Source organism: Syngnathoides biaculeatus, chromosome 22, assembly GCF_019802595.1.
Source record: "Syngnathoides biaculeatus isolate LvHL_M chromosome 22, ASM1980259v1, whole genome shotgun sequence".
In the NCBI taxonomy this organism is placed as follows: Eukaryota; Metazoa; Chordata; class Actinopteri; order Syngnathiformes; family Syngnathidae; genus Syngnathoides; species Syngnathoides biaculeatus.
Genome location: NC_084661.1, coordinates 7059959 through 7075795, shown reverse-complemented (window position 1 = coordinate 7075795; position 15837 = coordinate 7059959). Strand labels below are relative to the sequence as shown.

At 40.9% G+C, this 15837-nt stretch overlaps 2 protein-coding genes across 3 annotated transcripts in view; one reads left to right on the top strand and one right to left on the bottom strand.

Annotated features, from left to right (window-relative positions):
• Positions 1-15538, top strand: part of ubald1a (UBA-like domain containing 1a) — a 29652-nt gene extending 14114 nt beyond the window's left edge. The window contains exon 4 of the mRNA XM_061810659.1: positions 12371-15538. Within this exon, the coding sequence (XP_061666643.1) occupies positions 12371-12664 (294 nt within the window). The 3' untranslated portion in view covers positions 12665-15538. The remainder of the gene's footprint in view (positions 1-12370) is intronic.
• foxj1b (forkhead box J1b) overlaps positions 1-15837 on the bottom strand; it is a 47237-nt gene that overhangs the window by 22755 nt on the left and 8645 nt on the right. The window lies entirely within an intron of this gene.

Below are 15837 nucleotides of genomic sequence, written 5' to 3'. Positions count from 1 at the left end.
TACTCCCATTTATATTTTTTTCAGATATGGTTCATTTCATTAGACATAGTCCAGGAACCTCATGGTTAATTTATTTATATACTACTTGTACAACAACAGCAGCTGTAACGGAGTGCTGTGCACATCACACAAAATGTAAATACAAGCATAACCAACAAAAACGTCCAACAAGAATGCATATTAACCCCCTTTACGTTCCCACTTTGCATACAGGAGGTGCAAAGTTCTATTCCCTCTCGTTGCACATTTTTCGAAGCATCTATATAGCCATAATAATGGCACAAGATCAAAGTCCCTAGTGAGAAGTATGAGGGCGCATGGCTGGAGGGATGTCATGATTACGGCGTGCATGACATTGCTTATTTTCTACAAGCTGAGTTTGAAAGTAAACAAGCTAGTGTAGTTTTATCACAAATGATGCTTCATCTGTTGAGGATTAACACACACGGAAAGGCTGGTTCGGTTTCCCATTTACTTGTCTTTCTCACATCCAAACAGTAACACTGAACATTCAATCAAGTGAATGGTCTTGGCCAAGATCTAATTTAGTCTCCTTGCTGGAGTGTTGGCCACTGAATAGATTACAAATCATGTATTGCAAAATTTGCAGAACATTCCTGTGCCAGCTGGATCAAAACAGAGACGCTGCTAAGGAGCAAATTGAAACATGCAAGTTTGTCATGTGGTCTAACTTTACAGAGGATAACATAACATTGTATGTAAAAGGAGAGAACCCCCACTCCTCTCTTTCAGCCTTGCACACACTCCTAAGCATTTGTTAGGAATGCATTTGGTGAGGCTGGAAATACCTCCCATCTCATCTGTTTGCACACAAACACATGCATGTTCACCTACAAACGGCTGAGTGTTTAGGTGTGTAGAGGCTCACCGCAGCCCGGCATGTTTTGGGTGGCTGCTGACCATCAGCCACGCGTTCCTCATGCCGGCAAACTGATTCCGAACAGAGCTGTCAAGGCCACCATGACCACTGAGTCTCGTCCTGTCAACAGAAGATCTGTGCTCTTTCCTCACAACAGTTGTCCCCATGGTAACGCCTCTCTGTTGGCTGTGTTTTGAACACAAACTCCAACTCGTTGTCTGCTTTTCCGCTGGTCTTTTTCATGTGTAAGCACAAGTGGCTAGACCTCCAGAAACTTAAATAACTACATTGGACACTTAACATTGCCTGGGTCAGCTTTTTCACTACAAGTAGTGAGTGAAGTTTGGTTCAGCGAGTTCACTCATTGGAAAAAAAATGTAGAACCATCATTATCAGTTTTTGATTAAATAAGAGACAAGATTCATGGGCAGCCACTAGTAATCAGAGCTAAGCATTAACTGTTTAAATCACGAGCTTGGTTTCCAAGCTCAACTGTCTTGTTACACATGCACAGGCAAACTAATGTAAAGAAAAAAAATATCCCCCTCCAAAGAAAACATCCGTTTACGAACTAGTCAATCAATCAGCCGAAAACAGTCACTGCAAAGTCTCAGGATTCATATCGCATATTAACGCAGTAACTTCACCTGAATTCACTTCAGTTGACCTTGAGAGGCAGATTACGTCATGGATAATCAATCCTGGTAGATACCTCCTGTATTGCAGCATTATCTGAATTTTTTTTTTTTTTTAGCTAATTAAAAGTAGTGGATAAAAAATAAACATTTGCTCTCAATGTTTTTGTTCGGTGTCACTCTTAGGTGCTGCTAAGCTGACAAACTAGTGTTGCCTCAATAATTTGCTCCCCTGGTTGGTTTGGTACTATGTATTGAAAAAACAAATGGCACTACAAAGATATACATAATACAATAGGCCTCATTATACAAATGTTAGATTGTCTAATTCCACTAAATTCAACTCTTCATGGTCATCTACTGATAATTAATTTATCGTGCTCATTGCTTTGCCATGATCATGAATAAACAGCTTTGTAAATTTGCATCCTCTCTGTTGACAGTCCACGTTCTGGTACTGAAGTGACCTTTATGGTACAAGTAAAGCATTGTTTATACACTGCTAAAGGAAAATATTTGATAGTCACATCCTCAGTGTCATAAGCAACATTTTTACAGTCAGATGTTAGCATTTCAAAGCAATTAGGATTGTTCAAAAAGTTTTGAAATGTTGCAATTTCTTAGTTTAAAATCAATATGTAAACTAGATTCAGGTCAGTCATTCAATTTTTGTTAGATTTTGTTGGTTGATGTTTCACTATTTAAAGGTGTCAGTTTTTCTTATACTATAAAAGTAATCATGGCATAACTTGGCAACAACAATACTATGTATGTACTATAATACTATATAAGTGTTCCAGTGGTACACATGCCTGACTTTGGCACGGTGAGTGAGGGATTGATTCCCGCTCACTGATGGAGTTAATGTGCGCTGCGACTGACTTGCCATCAGTTCAGGGTGCCTTTTGCCTGAAGTTATCTGCGATAGGCTCCAGCATTCTCACGGCCCTTATGAGGATTAGTGGCTTGGAAAATGGATGGATGGATGGATGGATGGATGGATGGATGCATGGATGGATGGATGGATGGATGATGGATGGATGGATGGATGGATGGATGGATGATGGACAATACTATCAGTATTAATAACTTGGTATTGCTGGCAACTATTGCTATGTGATTTTCAAAAACGTTTTCATTGGTTGTTGAAGAAAACATTGACAATAGGATGGCAAATACACACAAGATTCATGTAATTATACAAAGTCAACACATGGATGCTTGCAACTGCAAATTGTTGGTCATATAATTGGATGTCAATATCTGGTGTTGGTGTGTTGAAACTATAACATCAAATAAACAACCAGAGGTCTCAAACCTGCGGCCCATGGCCTGCAAGATAATATTTTGCAGCCCCCACCTTAACATGAAAGTTTAATGTTCGTGCGGCCCTCGAGTTTTACACGAATGGCACACTTTTACAGTGTTGTGTGCAAAGCCAACCAATCATGGTGGGGTATATGGCTCTCAGGCACGTGCAAAGCAGAAATATTTTTCAGAGTGAAAATCACAGCAGCAGTTTTACTTTTAGTTTTGTACACAACTTGTTGATACGAGCATCTTTATCTTTTTTTCATTCATTAATTTTCCGAGCCGCTTATCCTCACCAGGGTCACGGTGGTGCTGGCACCAATCCCAGGTATTATCGGGCAAGAGGTGGGGTGCACTCTAATCTGGTTGCCAGCACATAGAGACAAGACAATAGTCATACTCACAATCACACCGAAGGCCAATTTAGGCTCCCTAATTAATGCATGTTTTTAGAGATCAGGGAGGAAACCGAAATCCCCGGAGAAAAGCCACGCAGGCAAGGGGAATACATGCAAACGCCACACATGCGTGGGCCGTGATTTGAATCCCGGACCTCAGAACTGTGAGGTCAACGATCTTACCAGTTTCACCACAGTGCTTCCTCCTAGTTTATCTTAATATGTTTAACTTTTTTTTTCCTAAAAAAAATAAAAAGATGTTTGAGAAGACTATTTTCTTTTGAATTTGTAATTGGAATTGGCCGTGAGTGTATGTGCGCCGAGGCTGCGGCTCAGCCTCAACCGAACACTGCCTCTAGCGGCCCCAAGGTAAATTGAGTTTGAGACCCCTGAAATAAACCAACACCATCATCACAATAGCAACCTTATTGCATTCCTAACTCAAAAGTAAATTTGGCAGTTTCGATCCAAACTGAGCTAGAATTCAGACCAATGCCATGAAAACACCTTTGGGATCAACTAGTCCAGGGATTGTGAGACAAAGGCCTAGTCCAACATCAGTGTTAAACGTAAAAGTGTCCTTTTAAATTTGGTCTCTGGTATAGTGGTGTGAAAAAGAGTTTGTTGCTACCTAATTTCTTTGGGGGGTTTTGGCAAGTTTGTCACACTTAATCTTTCCCATCATGAAAAAAAAATTAAATATTGGTCAAAGACAAAAGTAAATGAAAAATGCTACATAACCATAATAGCTAGTTTATCATATCCAAGTTCAATTTCTCCACCCACACCCAAGCCTGATAGTGCCACACTTGTTGTCAATCAAGAAATCACTAAAATTGGACCTGCGTAGTACACTAAAAGATGCTCAAAAGCTATCCATCATGCCAAGATCTCAAGAAATTCACAAACAAATGAGAAGCAAAGTAATCGAGATCTGTCACTGTGGAAAAGGTTATGTAGGTTACCAAGAAAGAGGAGGTTGATCAAAAATGGTCTGCATGGCGAAGTTCCAAAACAAAAACCAATGCTGACCAAAAGGAACACGAAGACTCATCTCAATTTTGCCAGAAGATATCTTGGTGATCTCCAGGACTGATGAGACAAAAGTTTATTTTTTGGAAGGCGTGTGTCCCATTACGTCTGGCATAAAAGTTAACACCTCATTGAAGCGAAAAGCACATCATACCAACAGTAACATATGGTGGTGGTTATGTGTCTGGGGCTTATTTTGTGCTTCAGGACCTGGAATACTTGCTGTGATAAAAGGAACCATTAATTCAGCCGTCTACCAAAAAATCGTGAACATCCGTCCATGTGTTCATGACATCAAGGTGAAACAGACTTGGGTTCTGCACCAGAACAATGATTCAAAACAAACCCGCAACCACCTTTGAATGGGTGAAGAAATACAAAACAAAATACTTTAGAGCGGGCTAGTCAAAGTCCTCACCTGAATCCTATTGAGATGCTGTGACATAACCATAAGGGTGGTTCATGCTCACACTCTCCAATGTGGCTGAATTACATCAATTCTGCAAAGATGGGTGGGCCAAAATTCCTCCAAAGCGCTACAAGAGACTGATTGCAAGTTATTGTAAACACTTGAGGCTAAGGCTGGACCAACTAGTTATTAGGTTTACGGGGGAGTCATTATTTCCACACAGGACCATGTAGGTTTGCATTTTTTTCCTCCCTTGACAAAAGCCTTCATTTCATTTCGTTTGGACTTGTCTTTGACTAATATTTTAATTTGTTTGATGATGTGAGTGTGACAAGATGCATATAAGAAAGAAATCTGGAAGGTGGCAAACACTTTTTTAAGCCATTGTATATATTTGAAGACTACAGAGCACTGGCAATAATGCTTGTTAATGACGTCATTATGCCTGCCTCTGTGTGAAAATGGCTTCAAGCATGTCTGGCCATGAAGCTCAAGGAGCTTCCTGCACTATATTTTTCTATGACTAACAATCACCCATCTTCCATGCAATTACAGCTCTGATGTAAACTTGCCGTGCTCTAGCTACAAGATGTTTCTGGATAGCTACCACAACCTAACACTCTCCTTCCAGTGTGGAGCTACTTTTCTAAGTCACTAATCTTTTCCTCCATGGCAGCAAATAAGATACACTTCTGAAGAGTTTTGGTATCACTTTGGGACAAGGAACTGAGCATGTGAAACATCTACTAAAATGAGACCTGGAGAAGATGGATAATCCATGCTCACCGATGTCAGACAACAAAACATCAGAATAAGTGTTTAGGTGATACAGTCACCACTAACTGTGTTCGAGTGGAGAGAGGAACCAACTATGAACTGTGCCGTCCATAAACAGGAAATGAGTCAGCACATACCTCAGCCTATACGGTCAAAAGGTTATGAATACATTCATTTATTCATTCACCTCACACGGGGCGCAGGAGTGCTGGAGCCAATCCCAGCTGTCATTGGGCAGGAGGCGGCGTACACCCAGAAATTTTTGCTGGCCAATCACAGGGCACATAGAGACAGACAACAGTCACACTCACAATCATGCCTAAAGCCAATTTAAAGTCTCCAATTAACGGATGTTTTTGGGATGTGGCAAGAAACCGGAGTGCCCGGAGAAAACCCACGCAGGCACAGGGAGAACACTTAAACCCCACACAGGCACGGCCAGGATTTGAACCCACGGTCCTCAGAACTGTGAGGCCAATGCTCTAACCAGTTCATCCTCCATCCTCACGCCATTATGAATACATATAAATATGAATATGTATTATAAATAGATATTTATATCTGCAATATTAGGTTTGTTTCCACCGTAGTGTTCAATTTTAAGATGTGCAAACCCATTCTGAAATACTTCCATTATAATCTTTACATTTGTATTGCAATTTTCCTGTTTCCGTGAAGGAATTCAGTTTAAATCATGAAATGAATTAAGCATATCAGCCAGGCTTTGTTAAAGATATAAACGCTCCTCTGGCTCAATCGAGGAAAAGGTCCATAAACAAATACCCAAAGCTTTGTTGCCAACCGACTACTATATTTTATTGTAGGACTAACAGACAAGTGGCCAACATTTTTTTCACGTTAATTCAAATCTCGCTCTAAGAACAGATGCTTTTATTTAAGGTTAAGTACACAAATGTTCCCAACCCTCAAAATCCATCGTTCCTTTCCAAGTCTCCTTATAATTCCAAAAGAAAAGCTAAATGTCTAAACTGCAGTGTGTGGTCTCAGCATGTGTTAGCTGAACAACGCAACTGCATGTGTTTATGGATGAGTCAGAGGTCTCGGCAGACAACCTAAGACAGGTGTCAGTTTTTTTCAGTCCTTTCGTTTTCAAGGACATAGAAGGCCTCACGCTCATTCACCCAGAGGAATACAGTTGACATTGGTTTGGAAGATAAGTCCAGATATTAGCCACCAAACCACCTTTATGCGTTTATAGAAAGCACTGAAGGTCATTGTACATTCCAGGGTGTCGCTTTACAGCAGGAAACAGCCTCAAAGACATGAGCCAGCACTTCCTGTCAAGAGTGCACAATGCCCATGCTCACCTTACATAACAACATGGCACAGCGAGAACCTATGGTTCAGTGTAACCCACCCATGCGTGACCCCCTCGGATGTGAAGAAGCAGCACTTTTAGGGGGCACGTTGGTTCAGTTATACCCCTCTCCTAGGGAGAATTTTTATCCTCTGATTGTTTTTCAGACCACAGCTCGGGTGCTGAGGGCGTATGCGTGGCAGTCTAAATGACATTACAGGATACAATGGCTCAAGATGAAATCTGTGCCATCAAGCAGTAGAAAGTTTTCCTGCCTATCCTGTTCTCCAGCATCTTAACAATAGTTACCTCCACCAAGGAGCTTATGTGTTCATTCCCTTTTATGTTTTGGTCTGCAGCATTACACAAAAGGTACTCTAGTAAAACTTTGTGGAGGGGTGTGGCTTGAACCGATCGGTGCAATCCAAAGAAAGACTTGGATCAAGTAATGGTTTTTGGTTAACATTAGAGGGTCATTTTCAAGATTTTCCTCAATAGTCTCGGAGAACATGACCTAGGAGGGTGACAAATTTGTTGCTAAAGTGGTTCAGTAGTCCAGCAGTCTTACAAAAATAAACTGAGCAGCAACTGAAGCAGAATAATGCTGCCATCACGGTGGTCTCTGAATATAGCCTTGACTGAGCATGTTCTTTTGACCACTAATTGAGAGTGAGACCAACACCGCCTCTGCTGGTTGCATCCGGGTAGTACACTATTCCACTTTCAACTTGACCGAATATCATGCCCATCGCTCTTAATATAATGCAAATAACTCCCAACACAATCACAGCATTGATAGCGAGCTATAAACAAGCAATGCAACACAACCGTAGTACTTTAACTTAATGAGTTTAACTGTCACTCCATGGCCAAGCTTGTTAGTGATTTTAGTCCTACATCAAATCAATTTTTTATTTGAAATTCATCCAAATGTCATCACAGTGGACTCCTGTTATCCACGGGTTATTGACCGGGACTGGACTACGAATGGCCAAAGTAAAGTCTTTAATAGGTAGGTTTAAACTGCACTCCCCTCCTCCCAAATGTTAAAAAAAAAATAAAATCTGCGTATAGGTGAATTCACAGGTGCCAAGCTACGAGTATGCAGAGGTACATTATAGTGTTGCAACCCCCCCAAAATAAAATCATTTTTTTTAATATTATGTTGATGCAACATGAATAAAAGTGTAGTATTGTATTGTAGGTGTAGCACATTTTACTGTAGAATTCAAATACTGTATAAAACATAATGAAAGAGAATGTAATGGTTTTATAATCAAGCTAAAAGACACGCACACAAACACACACAGTACATTTGTGTGTGGATGTGCCTTTAAAGGCGGCAATGCGTCGGGAATGACGTCCGCAGTGCAGTCAGTCTGGTTCCAAGTGTTTTCAATTTGTCTTTGCCTTTTTTCCTGTTAAATAAACACGGGCATTCTTTTTTTTCCCTACTTCACTCAAGTAGCAACTTGCTTGCTTAAGTCAAGTTTTGCCTTGACATACAAAGCAAAACAAAAAAAAAAAACAGCAGTGTTGATCACTGATCAGCCAGTTAAAAAAAAAAAAAAATCACCGATCCGATCACAAGATGGAACAATGAATATTTTGTACGTAATGGCTCAACGATGTGACTTTGTTAATCTATTTATGACAGTGGGGCATAGAGACATGATCTTCTATTAGGTAAGTACATACAGGAATTAATGTCTACTTTGTGAATTTTAATTTTTTTTTTTTTTTTTTTGGGATGTGCCAGGAGATTTTTCAGTTGCAAAGTACTGCATGTGCCTTGCCATAAGTGCTGGAAATCGCTGTTCTAGTCGGATCATGTATTCAACAAAATGTCAGCATGTTTACACTCAACCACGAGTGCTGGCACTAGTTTGGTAGGCTACGTAACATTTTGTTGCCTGCTTCCAAGCCGTATTGTATTAAAAGTGCAAAAAAGAACATCCTCTCCTGTCCTGAGCACCGGTGATGACCACCATGTTTTTCCCCCAATTTTTTCTTCCAATAGTCAACACGGTACACTGTGTTGTTATCCGCACAGTAGTGAGTGTATCCAGTCGCATTTGGTAGTGAATATAAAGCCCAATAATGGTAAAAAAAAAAAAACAGATAGCTAAGGTGGACGACTTCAAATACTTGGGGTCAACAATCCAGAGCAATGGAGAGTCTGGTAAGGAAGTGAAGAAATAGGTCCAAGCAGGGTGGAACAGTTGGCGGAAGGTGTCTGGTGTTCTATGCAACTGAAGAGTATCCGCCAGGATGAAGGGCAAAGTTTATAAAACAGTGGTGAGGCCGGCCATGATGTACGGATTAGAGACGGTGGCTCTAAAGAAACAACAGCAAGCTGAACTGGAGGTAGCAGAAATGAAGATGCTGAGATTCTCACTTGGTGTGAACTGGTCAGATAGGATTAGAAATGAGCTCACTAGAGTGACAGCCAAAGTTGGATGTTTTGGAAACAAGGTTCGAGAGAGCAGACTTCGATGGTTTGGACATGTCCAGAGGCGAGAGTGAGTATATCGGTAGAAGGGTACTGAGGATAGAGCTGCCAGGCAAAAGAGCGAGAGGATGGATGTTGTGAGGGATGACATGAGGACTGTGGGTGTTAGAGAAGAAGATGCATGAGATAGGCTTAGATGGAAAAAGTTGACACACTGCGGCGACCACTAATGGGACAAGGCAAAAGAAAAAGAAGTTTGACAATGCAATTGTAAGAGCAAATTTATCTTGTAGTCTGAGCCGTACATTACGTATCTTTCTTAGCTGTCTTGTGTCTCCCATTGCTCTGACTTTTTTTTAATAATAATAATAAATTTATTGGCTGTCAGATATTGACAGTAGGTCAAAAGAAACAACTTTTTGATTCAGACATACTGTGCATGACGGCAACGTGGAGGGAACGGCGAATCATGACATTAAACCCGATCAGGGAGTCTGAGCATAAAATGGGAATTATCTGACAATCCCAATCAGGACAGGCGCCATTGACAAGACGCTGTGCCACCTGTTATGAGAGAGAACAAGAGAGCTTTTTGTATTTTTCCGACGCCCTTTCTGACACGGAAGCTCTTTTCGAAGAAGAGAACATCTCACAATCGAGTGAAGTGACCGGGACAATATTACCCTTTCGTTTTGAGCCATATTTAGATGATATGCGGATCACTTCAAACTAACAACCTACTCCCCGACAGTATGTAGCGTACTCAGAAGGACTCATGCCGAGCGAAGTAATTACTTCAGGGGTGTCAAGACAATGGTGGGGGGAGCTCCTTTCTCCTCCCGCACACGGCCAAACCAACTCTTCACCTGATCCACCTCCGCGTCAGTGCTTACGCCGGACCCGGCGGCGGCAAGCAACGCCAGGCCTGCATACATCAACACATTTAGCACCCCTGACTTACATACGAGGATCTTTTGTTACGTTGTTATGGAGCAATATTTTGAGTGTTAGCTATGACATGTCTTCAACTTCAATTCTTTTGTTGCAGTCTGATTGTCTTACTAGTTTTTTCTGTGACATTGGTCGCATTCCCTATTTACGTTTTATTTTGGGAGGGCAAGCCCTTTGGCTGAGTGTGACTCCACCTTTGCGTCCCACTGGAATACAGAAGGTTGTTGTTTTCCTTGTCACAAACGACTTGAAGGACGAGGCCGGGCACGGAATTGTGTGCATTTGTGTGTTGAGGAAAAAGGCGAAAGGCACAAAAGATGGCGCCCGGAAGCCTCAAAGCACTTGGTTTCCGTTTTCAGTGTGGTCATGGGTTATGCATGGGCGTAGTCATGTTGACGGGGAAAAAAAAGACGACTTTGCTGTCCTGAGTGATCTTAATCTAATGATGATTTTGTGTGATAAAAAATAGGGCAAAATATTCTGCTTCCATTTTGACTATAAAAGAATTTGCAATTTGTCATAAATTCTCTTCTGTTGTCTTATGATTGGGTCCTTGGAAAAAAAACACTCCTGCTTAACAAATAACCACTACACCTCAAATAGATGACACTTGGGAGGGCAGGTGGTCTCAATAGTTCACATTGCATGCAGATTACACGTGGTAACTGTAAAGATGAAGCTTACAGGGCCGCTGTATCCTGTACAGGATCATTTGGGAGCAAAAGTTGCATAATATTTCAGCATGGAAAGAAAGCGAGTACTACCACAAGACAAGCTATAATACTTTATCATAAAAATATAATTTTGTCAAAAGTGATGTCCTAGTCCCAGTCAGGGGATGATAGCCTTGGTATTTTTTTATTTTTTTTACAACAGCATAATCCTGTTTTTTTTTCCCCTGTCGCGATGTTTCCATTAATTTAGGATATTCCGATTGCCTTCACTCACAGTAAGCGTTTCAAGTTTTTTTAAAACATCAAATGGAAAGTAACACACAAGAGTAACTTTGTCATTAGAAGTTTTCACACATTGCATGTTCAGTGTATTCTGGTTAATTCAGCGGCAGCATTACCAGTGCTATATAGAGGTTTGGGATATGTATAGGACATTAGGATAGCATATTACTAGGCATGGCAAACTTTACTTCTATTTCTATAATAGTTTTTCTACTCCCCGTGTTGTTGTGCCTAAAGTGATAAATTGGCCTTTTAATGGAAGCTAAGTACAGCTAACTCACAACTGAGCAGTCAAACAACGTCACTTTTTACTTGGGTAGTTGGAAAAAGAACTCGTGGTGCAAAGTACACGGCCTAGCACTGTGATGTCACAAGGCTGTGTTATATCATTAAATTCTTGTAAGTAGGACTTCCAAGTGCGGTGATGTCGGCACGGAAGATATTTACAAACATACTTTGTTTTAAAGTTGGCATAAAAATTGGCTAAATTATGTACCGTAATTCCCGGCCTAGAGAGCACACCTGGATATAAGCCTCACCCACTACATTTGCAAAGGAAATACCATTTGGTACATCCGTACGCTGCACCTGTGTTAAAGCCGCAAGTGCCCACATTGAAACACGAGATATTTACAAAGAAAGACGTCACAGAGAGTTTTAACGCTAGCGCCGCCACGCTAGTGCTAGCGCCGCACTAACCGGGCCGGTTAAAAAAAAAACATACCGGTAAAAATCACGACAGTGACACACTAGCGCAGCGATAACAGGGCCGGACGGGTAGAAGTCACTTCCTCGCACATATATTCTCACTCTTATCTTTTCCACTCAAGTGCCCCCTTGCGCCCGTTAGGAAAAAATGCCGCCGGTTTGAAAGCCTGTGAAAAAAGTCGCATTTGATAGGCAGGAAATTACGGTATATTTGTGTCTACTCACCCTTGTTGATCAGATGATATAAAAACACCCCATAGCCACATGTATATGGCAGCTGTCTGATACATATCAGATTTGTATCTATATTTGGAAGAAACCTGATTCTGGTTTCCTATTTATTCTGCCATGACACTTATCTGAATTGTACCACTTGGAGAAAAAGGATCAAAAGAAAACTCCTGCGATCTTTGAGCTCCTTTCTAACTGTGAAAAAAAAAAAATCAATTATGATCATCAAAAAATCAGTCATCATCATGATCATCAAAATCTCTCCTTGTTTTTGACAATTGCTAATCCTTCACTTTCCTTCCTGGTCCTCAGATGTGCACACCAGCCAACACACCAGCGACACCCCCCAACTTCCCAGACGCCCTGACCATGTTCTCCCGGCTCAAAGCGTCCGAGAGCTTCAACAGCGGCAGCCCCATGGCGGCGTCCGCGGCCACCTCTCCTCCACCCCCTCAAGTCGGCGGCTGGGGCGTGTCACCCAACATGCCCAACGTGCCGCCGCCCTCGCAAGGACTTTGGACTCAGGGGCAGCCCCCCACACAGCCCTGCCCCGCCTGGCCTACGGGCGTCAACCCCCACGCGGGCGCCGAGCAAAGGCCAGTGTAGCGATGGAGGCGGAGAGATGAATTGCCACGCCCCCGCCCCGGCCCCCCTATCTCGCCGCCTCTTGATCCAACCTGGGGAGAAGGGGCGATACTTTGATCATTTGTCGTTTTTCCAAAAAACGGATGTGGCAAGTTGGACGTGGAAAGAGACGGAATCCTCGCAAACCAAGAAAAACTTTGGGTGAACAATTTCAAGGAGAAAACCAATGCAAATACAAAAGTAGACAAAAAAAATACAAGATACGCACATGCATAGTAATAAGAGTATGTGAAATCTTAGTTTTTTTTTCTTACATAAATGTTAAATATTTGAATTTGGAAAAAGAAAACGTCACGCCCAAGGATTATCTCTGATGTTCAAGGACTTTCAAGGCAGCAAATCAATTTTGTAATTTTTTTGTTAAGCCCCCCCCCAACCCGTAAACTCTTTTTTTTATCAGCCAGTGTGATTATTTTTGGCCCCCTTACCCACAAACTGGTCTTGTGTTTTTTTATTTTGTTTTTTTTTTTTTTATCTTTCATTTGTCTGTGCTGCATGACGAGAGAGGAATTTGCAACACAGTGTTTTAAAGTGACTGAAGCATCGCGCACAAGAGCGTGTACACGTGTACATATGTACACGTGCGTGGATGTTTTACGTGTTTTCGCAGCTCTGGTCGGAATGCATATGCGGAAATCTATATAAATGTCTATGTAAACACGAATACACGCGTTAGAGGAAACACCTCCATATTGTCATCCCCATCGTCAAGGCGGGGCTTCTTACCTCACCTGGTGGTCACCTGACTTCTTTTTAGCCAATCAGGGATTCTTCTTAAACCAATTGTTTGCGCTGACGACACAGGACATGTTCTTAACATTTTTGTTTGTTTGTTTTTTTCTTAAATGCAGCGGCCACTTTTGGTTCATGCTCGCCTCTCCGCAAAAACACAACGGCTTATTTTTAAACCTGAGTCTACAAACTGTATACTTTTATGAGATTATGGGTTGTACAAGAAAATAAAAACATCACTAGTGGTTTAATATAATATTGTTTGTAACGATGATAGTTTTATTATCTGGGAGGACTTAAGGGCGGCGGTTCTGCTAAAGCAGCTGAATTGGCTCCAGGTGGGGGGGGGGTGAGACTACTCCATTTTTTTCGACTCTTTGTAAACATGTTGCATGACTTGTCAATAAGATCTTTTATAGCAAAAATTCCACAAGGTTTCCAAAACTAATAATGACAACTAACTCATCTCAAAATGAACCCAAACTTTACAAAATGACCTGTTGCTATATTACGGAGGTTTGTGCGACCCTGATAGGTTATTTGGTTTGGATAAGTATTAGGGCAACACTAAAAAGAGAAAATAAATTGAGTCAAGAGAAAAGTCATATGATTACTAGAATTAAAATATATCTATCTATATATATATATGTTTTTTATGAAATTATTCTTGTTAAAACTAGTGATGCACTGAAATTTTGGTGGCTAAAAGTGACCCATTAATGTCTTTTGGGTTTTGGGCCAAAACTCTTGTGTTGCCGAAATGATGTTCCCTCACGTCCGTGGCGGCGAAACAGCTCCACTTGTGGAGACATGTAATCGTGATCACCGAGGCCAGGAGAGAGACTGGAAGAGATGGGTACGCCATGCTAGTCACTAAGCTACTCTTGACAATGATGTCGCAAAACACCAAAATAAGTGTGGGGAGTAAAAAAAATAGCAGGCAACTTAGTAAGTTTTTATAGAAGAAAATATCGTGGTTTATGAGAGACACCCATACAGAAACCAGAAATGAAATAGAACATCACCACTGTTACGTCAGTTGAGATAAAATGAGCAAATAAAAGTACATTTTTACAGTACAAAGCATCCTTTTTTGGATCCACAATGAGGAAATTTGCATTATTTCAGTAGCAATAGTGAGCATGCAGAAGACATTTGACTGCAAATGCATCCCATTTCAAGGTTGATGCAATAAATACATATTGAAGCCATAACATATTAAAGATTACAGTAATGATTATGTTGTGAAATTGAACGCTATACAGGATTGAGCTTATCCTATCACGTAAAATACACTGCAATAACTATGCTGCGGTAATATTGACATTTTAAATTTATGGAAATTCTTGCAAATTGGAAGTGAATTTTCATAAGTTGGCAGCTGTCAGTATTTACTTTCGGAGTTTCGGCAAGTAGTTTGGCAAGAATTTTCATTTTGGTGCATCACTAGCAAAAACCCTTCTTGTAACAAGAATTATATTTTGTAAAATTGGTACTTAATTTTTGTGAGTTTTTTTTTTTCCTGAAATATGATAGCGCTCATAATTTTACTGTTGATTTTTTTTTTTTTTTTTTCATGTGGCCCTAATGCTCATTCGCAATGAAGACACAAAAAGGGTTAAGGCTCATGTTCACGAAAAGATTTTACAACATTCACGTGTGGAACAAGTTGCTGGTCTGATTTACTAAAGTGGGGGGCAAGGGGTAGCTCACGGGTGACCCTGATTTATGGCAATGTAATACATGCCTGGTCCGGCCTTGGTTTTAATGGTTTTTTTTTTCTCCCCCAACTGAGAAAAAAAAAAGTTATCTAGCTGGTGGATTTTTTTAGATACATATATTTAGCGACATTATGGATACAATAACTTAAAATAATCATGTTATTATTTTTGATTCAACTTGTTCTGCAGTTCATCTTTCCCACGCTTCATACTTTATTTGGTTAAATCGGAGTGTTTTTCTGGGTTGGCCTGTTCAGAAATGGCTTCTCATGTACATCCACCCCTCCCCCACTTTGTATGACTATGAGACCATTCCCACAATATTTGTGGACTACCTGATAATTAACTTATCATTTTTGTGAACCTAAATAAATATTGTTTGTCAACCTATTAAGCGTGCCTTTGTGTCAATTAAAATGGTATATATATATATATATATATATATATATATATACAACCAATCTCTGAGCTGCTTATCCTCACGAGGGTCATGGTAGTGCTGGAGCTTAACCCAGCTATCAACGGGCAGGAGGTAGGGTACACCCTGAACTGGTCGCCAGCCAATAGCAGGGCACATAGAGGCAGACAACAGTCGCTGGACTGCCCGGAGGAAATATGCAAACTCCACACAGGTGGGAGAAATCCCGGGATTTGAAACCGGGTCCTACAACTAAGAGGCCA